The 10,041-nt window shown below is 50.7% G+C and overlaps 1 protein-coding gene across 1 annotated transcript; it reads left to right on the top strand.

The window, feature by feature from the left end:
- Positions 1-5,744: 5,744 nt before the first annotated feature.
- On the top strand, positions 5,745-8,087 carry LOC124663397 (lipid phosphate phosphatase 2-like). Its single transcript, XM_047201104.1, has 7 exons — positions 5,745-5,987; positions 6,086-6,173; positions 6,333-6,442; positions 6,564-6,657; positions 6,793-6,981; positions 7,072-7,131; positions 7,875-8,087. The coding sequence occupies exons 1-7, from the start codon at positions 5,745-5,747 to the stop codon at positions 8,042-8,044; spliced, it is 954 nt and encodes a 317-aa protein (XP_047057060.1). The 3' UTR covers positions 8,045-8,087.
- The last annotated feature ends 1,954 nt before the right edge of the window (positions 8,088-10,041 follow it).

Raw genomic sequence — 10,041 nt, 5'->3', positions numbered from 1 at the left:
TCAAATTCCACATGTTGTACATCCAAAGAGCATTTGGAATTGGGCAAAACCTATGATTCTAACATCAAATTCCAAGCACACCTAAAGGTAGAATTCAAATTGAAAGGCAATTCATTTCCATCTTGGAATTGGAATCTTCAATCCAATTCAATTCCAAGCTAAATTCTCTGCAGCAAAACACTGTACAGTATTTTTCCCAATTCTGCTACCTTCTACGAATTAGGCAAAGTTACCACCAGAATGTAGAATTAGCTGGATATGGAGCCTTTTGGTGGTGGTGACTCAATTTCCTTGTTTTTCTCCCTTGCCATCATGCCACTCTTAGAAATATAGTTGTCATGCTAGGTAACTGATGTAGTTGTCATGGAAAACGTGGGTTCTGAATAACATTTATCGAAGAGAGTGTTAAATCCTTTTCATTCGGGTTGTTCCACCGATGGCGGGTGAGATCGTTGTTGTTGTTGGTCCCCAGATTCAATGAAAGGCATGATCGGCGGCTGAGCTTGGTGATGCGTACAAAAAATCTTCAACTCAGCGCATTGCAACCTCAGGAGCAAAAGCCTATCAAATCGCTGAGAGAGCCGCCAGGATACTATAGGCGAGCACATTCGATGAGGCCCTTGAGGATTGCAATCGTCGTTTGGGTGGTTAGAGCATCTTCAGCCGTCTCCCCGGAAAAGCCCTAGGACGCTTTTTTTTCCATCCGGATGGACGAACACGGTCCAGTCGTGCCTCGGGATCCTCGTTTTCGTTCGGATTTGGGCTTTCATTCATTCGGAGAGCCCAGGTCATCCCGGCCCCTCGGGAAGCGCTCGGGGACTCCGGACGAAACGAAAGCGCGGGAAACGCCGAGAAAACTTCCCACACAGCTGATGGCCCCGACTTGTCGGCGAGAAAGTCCGATCGTCGTCCTTATCGCATCGTCTTCCGCGCGCTGTAAAAGACTCCGTCGGTCAGTCTTCGCCAGACGCGTAGCTTTCACGCGGCGAGTTAATGACGTCGCCTCTGATTCACGCGCGTTGCCCTCTATTTATCGCCGAACTATCGCGTCTGGCCGCATTCACCACGCCGTCTCCCTGTTCTCACACCACCAATCTTCCCCAATCTCATCGAGCGAGAGCTAGCGGCAATCATCAATGGCGAACAATGGCTTCGGCCGCCGCTCTCTTGGTAGGGGCGGCTCGTGCATATGGCGGGCTACCCTGCGCCGTCGGACTTCCGTGTGCACGGAGGATGGCAACTCAGCGCTGGCGGCGGCCCGATCCCGCCGCCGCCGATGGGTCGCGCCGCCCTGGAGGCGGAGATCTACGCGGTGCTCGTCACTCTCAGTGACGAGCAGCGTGCGGAGGAGCGCTTCTTCCCCGACAATTACGAGGCGTGGACGCATTTCTTCCGGCAGAGGTACGAACGCGAGCTCGCCCAGTACGATGGGCCTCCTCCTCCCGCTAAGAACAACGCCACCGGCTGTCGCCGCTGGTGGAGCGCGCCTGGCCGCACCCTCGAGAATGTGCTCGCGCACATCGAGGGTGGGAATTCCCCCGTTCTGGGGATGCCACCGTCGGTGGCGGCTACCGTGTCGCGCCGGCACGGTAGCTCCTGGACGCCAAGGAGGATGGCGCCATCCTCCTCCTCGTCTGGGTCAAGGTCGGCGTCCAGGTTCGGCGGATCGGCTCCTCTGCCATTGACATCGGCCTTCGTCAAGAAGGAGCCGGCGTCTCCACCGCCGACCAAAGGGCGCAGCAGCGGCGCCCTCATCATCCGCAAGCAACCTTCCTCTCCCTCGCGCGACCGCAAGAGGAAGTCGTCGAAGAAGGAGGCCGCCGCCGCGAACCAGCTCGCCGAGGAGGAGGCCAAGCGCGCCGAGGACGCCGCGGTGGCGGAGGCGATCGCCAGGTCGCTCAACGACCTGGTCCCCGCCGACAACGCGCTCCCCATCGACGCCGCGCTCGACTGGTCCAGGCGGGACTGGGAGCGGCAGGAGGCGGAGCAGCAGCGTCGCCTATTGGACCTGGCTGCTGCGGGGCAACACGTTGTCCACGCCGCCGCACCGGCCGCCGCAACGAACGTCGCGCCTAAGCCCGTCGAGCTGATCAAGCTCGAGGAGAGTAGCGACGACGAGCTATACCGGCCGACGCCGCCACACGCCGGCGACCCTGGTCAGGGTTCTAGCCGCTGGTACGAGGCGCCGCCGCCCAAGGACGCCGGCAACTCGAGCGACGACGATGATGGCGGCGACTACACGGCCTTCTACCGCCATTTCGGCATGTAGAAGGCCGCTATTAATTTTAGTTTATGTTTCCATGAGGCCGAATTCAAATATATGTACGAACTCGCCTATATATGTCAAATATCTTTAAATTTTGCTTATTTTTATATCCGAATTTCGCTTTGTTTTCTCTGAATTCGCCGTTTTTTGTCAAACCTTTTCATCCATCCTGGGCTCGCCGCTGGCAAAATGGGCCTCCCAGGCCAAAAAAAAATCCACCTGGCGCTAAATAGCGCCGGATTTCGGCTTGGGGAGCTCCAACGGCTAGAGATGCTCTTAGGAGGATGGTTCTATCCCCACTCCACCAGAGTTCAAACCCCAGGTTTGACATATGTGTGTCTCACAAAGGCGAAATATTCATTCAGTGGGAGGCGATGTTCTCGTCGACAGCGAGGCGCATGTGATGACTTTGTCAATTTCAAGATCCAATTCATGACTCAGTTTTCCGGAGGTGCTCATAGAGGTAGAGTATACGTGTGCGTCATAGGAATGCGTGTATACGCGTGTATGTAAGCGTCTGGGTTTATACTTACTTTCTAAATAGAGAAATATTATCTGTGCCACTGTGCCAGCATGAGTTTCCACTGAATACGAAATGCTGGAAAATAGTGATACATCAGCAGGATATGTTTGAACAGTTACCTCCACAAGATGAACAATGAAATGAAAGTAAAGGCCCAGTCCTCCTCTTTAAAAGCAGTTACTAATCCCTCCGTCTCAGTTTACTAGCATTCTCTGTATCACTACATCGCCAATTTGATCTATATAATTTAAATTATATAATATAAAAATTATATCATTAGAAAATAGAACATCTAAACTTTCTAATGTTATAATTTTTATAACATATAAAAGCATCTCCACCGGCAGCCCCTAAATAGGCGTCGGCAGGGGCGTCGGGATTGCCGTATGGGGTGCCGACAGAGAATCCTTTATTTGGGGATGTTGCTCCCACACCGGCGCCCCCGATAGATTTAGAAAGTCAAATTCAAACTTTGAAAACAATATTCATACGAAGTTCGAACAAAATTTGTACAAATTTAAGGTGAATTCAAACTAAAAAAAAAATCTAGCAGCACTGGGAGTCGAAGGCGCTGAAATCCAGGCCGTCGCCATCGGCGCTGGATGACCCGAAGGACCAGCTGTCGGCCTCGTCGGCCTCCTCCTCGTCGGCCTTCTCCTCCTTTGGTGCCGACAACTCGGATGGTCCGGCGAGGTCGACATACCGCCGCATGCCGCGGGTCGATCACGATATGCCGGTAGTCTTCGTCGACGGAGCGGCCGAGGATGAAGTTCTGGCCGGGGAACTCCTCCTCGTCGTTGTCGCCATGGAGGGCCGCCTGCGCCTCGGCCTCCTTCTCCCACCATTGCTTCTTCGCCGGCGGAAGTGGTGGCGAGGCCACGGCGTCCTCCTCCTTGATGCGGGAGCGGCGGCCCGACCCCGTCGTCCGACGGGGCGGAGCAGAGGACGCGCGCCTTGCCTCGTCGCGGATGACGACGCCTCCGGAAGGAGGCCCGGGTGCGGCCGAGCGCGTGCGCGCGATGGCATACGATGATCCGGTGCGCGAGCTTCCGAACGCCGCGGTCCTTTCCGGTGCCCTCTGCAGGGTCGGCGCCAGCGCCATGCCCACCGCCTGCGGGAAATACACCGGCTCCCGTTGCCCGCGGACGCGTGGACGGAAGTCATATTGGCGGAGCGTGTCATCGACGTCGCGACCATACCACCAGGCACGACGACCGACGTTGTTGAAGCGGCCGCCCGAGCGGTTGTTCGTCCGCGCGAGCTCGATGACGCGCTCGTCTTCGAAACGCCGTGCCCAGGCCGGGCTGTCGAGAGCGTTGCCCGGCAGGCTTCTCTCCTCCGGCGTCATTTGGCTCCGCCGTTCCTTGGCGAGGGCCCTCGTTTGTGCTCCTGGCGGTGGCGGCGGCGGCACGCGAAGCTGCCGTTGGAGACGTTCCAGCCGTGCGGCAGCTTGTACTGTACTGGCACGGGGATACGGTGCCAGTACAATACGTCGTCCTCGTCGAGGCTAAGCTGCAGCGAGCGGAGCACGCCGCCGCCGTTGCCGCCGGCCTGGTCGTTGTGCGCCATCGTCGGCGGGTGTGTGGGAGGTTCGCGCGGAGGTTGAACTGCGGTGGCTAGGGTTGGACGACGGGGAAAAGCGAGAAGTGCGCGCCGGTGGGGTTTTAAGGGAGGCGGCGGACGCGCATTGAAGGGGCGTGGGTAAGGTAGGTGGATGCCGCGTGGCCAGTCACCGCCCTCGCCGTTTGGGTTTCCGCGCGGGAAGCCATTAGCGCCGATGACCAACCTCCCCGCGTCTTTTCCGATGCGAACCGGCGCGTTCTCTCGCTGACAAGGCGTCCCCACCCGCGAAAACCATCGTTCCGCGAGGCGCCGGCACGCCCGATTCGTGCCCTTGGCGAAGAGGCCGGCACAGGGTTGTCGGCGATTCTATTGGGCTCGAAAACTAGCCGGCGCCGTTTGGGACGCACCGGTGCAAGCATATTTTCGCTCCCGGCCCCGAAACGCTATCGGGGCCGCTATCGCTATCGGGGCCGCCGGTGGAGATGCTCTAACTAGTGCTAACTTGATCAAGTTGCGACCTAGGGGTACGTGCACGCTTAGAGGGAGTACTAAGCAAGTAGTTGCAAAATATATGTGTGCCTCGCTGGTTGTTAAAACCGCTTTCTCACATGTACGTTGTTGTTTTGGTGGTTTATGGAATGTACTTTTTTTGAAATGACTCGTGAGTCTTGAGCACGATAGACTAGACTAGACTTGGCACCTGCAATTAATTGCTTAGAATTTGTAGTTGCTCATCAAGTAGGATGCGGTTTAGGTGTTTCGGTGGTTTATGAAATGTATATCAAATGACTCGTCAGCACGACAGACTAGAGTTGACCCCTGCAATTTCTTAGAATTTGTAGTTGCTCATCACATAAGGTGGGGTTTACGCGCCGCGCCACGAACGCTGCATATACGCGGTTCAACCGGTTAATCAACTCCACAACACCTAAATACCTAATGCCGCTTTCGCCAACCCCTGTTAGGCCTGCATGTAAAATAAGAAAAAGAATTGGCCATCAATTTCGCCAGTAAATATATAAGATATATCCACAAAATATATATCATTGGAACATATTTTGTCGATGGACTACTTTTTAAAACTACGTGCAAAAACCTTACAAACTAGAGGGGGTATAAACTTTGGCGGTCTCCAAAAATAAGGCCATAAATAGGTCAGCTCTAATTAACGAGAAGCTACCCAGCAACTTCCAGTTGTTGGGGTTTATAAACAAAGGTTTGGCTGCGATCCAGATTCTCGATCGCAAGAAAAAGAAGACGACCGAGAGCGAAGTCAAAAACAATCCCAGCAACACTACGTTATAACAGCGTTGTCTCTTTCTTTGCCTCACCGGCCTACATTATCTGAATTGCAAACGAGGTAGCTGGTTTAGATCGACATAAGAGATAGAGATGCAGGCGTCGTCAGCTGCTGCCGGTACCAGCATTCCGGCGTGCGCGTTCGCCACGATACGGTCGCATGGCGTCAGGGTTGCGAGGTCCCACGCGTACGACTGGCTGGTTCTGCTCCTCCTCGTCGCCGTCGAAGTCCTCCTCAACGTCATCGAGCCGTTCCACCGGTTCGTCGGCGCCGGCATGATGACTGACCTCAGCTACCCCATGAAGAGCAACACCATTCCGGTCTGGGCCGTGCCGGTGCGTGCGCCTCTTCCATGTACCCTGTCGTTTTGGAAGTCTTCATCGGTTGAGTTTCAAATTAAAGATCTTTTCTTCCCTCCCAATCGCATGAACAGGTCATTGCAGTCATTGGACCTATGATCATCTTCATCGCCGTCTACATCCGGAGGAGGAACGTGTATGATCTGCACCATGCTATACTCGGTACTTTGTTATTTTCCGAGTTGATAATAAAAATGCAATGTGCTCGCAAGAAAGGAAAACAAAAAAAGGCTCCTTGATTATATCCTGCCACTGTAATGTTTTCTGTTGGAATCGTTCTAAGTTCTACTATCGTATATGTACAATGATCGTCACAAGCAGGCATTTTGTTTTCTGTGCTGATCACCGGCGTCCTGACCGACGCGATCAAAGACGCCGTCGGTCGTCCACGCCCAAACTTCTTCTGGCGCTGCTTTCCTGACGGAATCGCTGTAACAACTATCACTCGAACTTCTCTGAATTTTACAACTTAATTAGTACTACCAAGTCTAGCTGAACTTCAGATGCCGCTTTGCTTGCACCCATCCTTAGTTGTGTTCACTTGATGTCCAGGTGTACGACAACGTGACCACAGGAGTCGTATGCCACGGGGACCCGGGCGTGATCAAAGAAGGCCACAAGAGCTTCCCAAGTGGCCACAGTTCGTGTGAGACTCGATTCAGTTGCACTGTTTCTACTGTCACAAACTGATGGCAGCAACAGACCAATAATATGTTTTCCATACGTGTGCTCGCTCGTTATTGCTCAGCTAGCTAACAAGCTTTCTGCTGCGCCGTGGCAGGGTCCTTCGCGGGTCTGGGGTTCCTGTCGTGGTACCTGGCAGGGAAGATCACCGCCTTCGATCGGCGGGGGCATATCGCCAAGCTGTGCGTAGTCATCTTGCCTCTGCTGCTTGCGGCGCTGGTCGCGACATCACGGGTAGATGACTACTGGCACCATTGGCAGGATGTGTTCACCGGAGGCATCCTTGGTATATTGCTTCACGAAGCTGCTTCCTTTTCTTTTAATTATTGTTCTGATCTGTTGGTTGGTGCTGATGAGGTTTTTCATGTCTATGCAGGAATGGTGGTCGCCTCCATTTGCTACCTGCAGTTCTTTCCAGCCCCTTCTAACGAAAATGGTATGCTTCTCTTGGAGGTGGCGTTTTGGCTCACAAGTGCATATGCACATGCACCTATTATAAAAAATAATTTAAAAATGTTACTAGTTCTGAAATAAAATTTCAGGTGTACATGTTGACATCCTATGTTCGTACACAAATTTTCGTGAGAAAAAAACATTTTTTGTGGCATGTATAAAAAAGACAAAAAAATTGTCTTGTACATAGTCGTGTTAGAGCATCAAAATTTATATTTTTTACACGAGACACAGAAAATATTCCTTTTTCTCAAAAACTTGTGTGCGAACATAGAATGTCTAGACATACATACGCAAATTTATTTTAGATTTTTTTGATACTTTAAAATGTATTTTCACACAAAAAATTCATATGCACCCGTGAGCCGAATTAGATTTCCCTGCTTCTCTTCTCCTTTCTTTCTTTCTTTCTTTCTTTTTTTTCTTTCTTTCTTTCAAGTTAGTGCAGACTTGAATTTACATGGATCCATGACAAGTGTTGTACACTTGTAATGAGCGATACCAGATCGGAGATCTCCAATGAAAATAAAATTGGACTCTCAGGTCTTGCTGCTAGTATACACCGTGACTGAATGTAACGCTGCAAACAGCCGACTATCCTAATTACAACACCATTTGCAATTTTGGCAACGTTCTTCCCTTCCTTTTCTGCCAAACAAGCTAATGCATGTATACTGCCCTCGAATCGGTGAATAACGCACTATCCACGCGATGGCTCGGCTGCAGGGTGTTGGCCTCACGCCCACTTCAAGTATGTCACCGAGATGGAAGATGCGAGCCGGACGCAGCACGCTACCGAAATGAATAACACCAACTCAACGACAATGGTCGTTGTGGAAGATCAGACGAGAGCAAATGGGAACCGAACGTTGGACGCAATGGAGTCCGGCAGGTAGGGCAGGGCAATGACCCCCATCCATGCATTGTCGATCAATCCGTTGGCACCTAAGCCTTCTTGGAGATGCCGCTTTCAAGTTCCAATGTGTAATTTGGCGATTAACCACACGTCATAGCGCTTGTATTGCTCATGTATAAATAGGAGATTACAAACCTTATCTTAAGGTACAATTCACGTACAAGTATGGACAAAGGACTATATACAAGGAATTACACATAACCTAATCTATATACAATATGCTTTGGTTATATGTCTAACACAATGTATTGTTGAAAATGTCGATGAATCTCTGTATTTATTTATATACAGACTGCTTCAAATGTGTATAATTCATTTTAGAGTAGGCGATCAACTTATCTGACGTGCGTCGAAATAAGGTCAACCCAAAATCTGTAGTCCCACGAATGTAGCGAAGAACATGCTTGACAAGGAACAAGTGATTGGCACAAGGATCATGCATGCGCAAACAAATCTGCTGAACTACATATCATATATATCCGGAAGGGTGAAAGTTAAATATTGCAGAGCGCCGACTATACTGCGATACTCCGAAGGATCATCAACAGGTTCACTTGATTTGGCGGACAGTTTTGAAGTGGCATCAACACGAGTCGATGCCGATTTGCATTGTAATATACCAGTGCGCTCAAGAAGTTCCAGGGCATATTTTTCCTGAGAGGGAGCCAAACCATACTAGGTGCGCTTGCCAGCCACACCAAGAAAATAATGCAGATCTCACAAGTCAGTCATGCTGAACTCCGAACTAATAGAGGTAATAAAACTCTGTAAAAATCTGTAGAAGATGTTACCAAAATAATGTCATCCACATACAAGAGAAGATATGCCATATCAGAACCACCATGATGGACAAACAATGAACTGTCTGACTTGGATCCGAGAAATCCCATGGTGGTGATGTGTGAAGCAAACCACTGAAACCACGCTCGGGGTGTTTGTTTGAGACAGTAAAAGGACTTGTTGAGACGACACACTCGATTAGGATGAAGATGATCAATAAATCTAGATGGTTGGCGAGCATATAGTGTTTCTGTAAGAGTGCCATGTAAAAAGGCATTCTTCACATAGAGCTAATGAATAGACCAAGCACGGGCAATGGCAAAGGAGAGAATCATACGTATGGTAGCTGGTTTGACCACAGGACTAAAGGTTTCACCCAAATCCACACATTCACATTGAGTGAAGCCTCGCAGAACTCAGCGTGCCTTATACGCGTCCAGAGAACTATCAGACTTCAATTTATGTCAAAAAGCCCACTTCCCTTGATAATGTTGGCACTACAAGGTGGATCAACAAGATCCCACGTGTTGTTTGAAAGCAGCGCACTGTACTGATCAACCATGGCAACATGCCAATTAGGATCCTTGAGAGCTCCACGATAGGTCTTGGGCAAAGGAGACAAAACATCAATGTGAAGATCAAAAATTTCCTTAGGGCGGTGGGATATACCGGACTTGGCATGAGTCTGCATGGTGTGGGACGGAAAAGCAACTTGACGAGAATCTGCAATACCTCGTCGTGGCGGAGGAGCGCATGAGCGGTAGCCTCTATGGTTGCGAGAATGGTGAAGTGGCAAATGGGAAAGTATACTCATCAAGGACAACGTGTCGAAAGATGATGATGTTTTGAGAAGTGCAGTCAAAGCACCGATACACTTTATGGTTAGGACGATACCCAAGGCATGGAACTAGGCGCAAGCTTGTGCACAACCGTGGAAGAGGTGTTAGGGTAGCACATACGACCTAAAACTCAAAGATCGACATAAGTTGATCACGATCATAGAGAAGCTGATAAGGGATCTTATTGGCTATGGTTGTAGGCGGAAGTCGATTAAGGACAAGGGCAGTGGTGTGCAAGGCTTCAACCCAATAACGAGGAGGCATGCTAGCTTGAAAAAGGATACTACTAACCATGTTGTTTAGAGTGCGAAGTGTACATTGAGCCTTGCCATTTTGTTGCGAAGTATATGGATTGGAG

The sequence above is a fragment of the Lolium rigidum genome, chromosome 6, assembly GCF_022539505.1.
Source record: "Lolium rigidum isolate FL_2022 chromosome 6, APGP_CSIRO_Lrig_0.1, whole genome shotgun sequence".
NCBI classification, from domain to species: domain Eukaryota; kingdom Viridiplantae; phylum Streptophyta; class Magnoliopsida; order Poales; family Poaceae; genus Lolium; species Lolium rigidum.
Note: the sequence above shows the minus strand (reverse complement) of the source record. Positions and strands in the feature narration are given on the sequence as shown.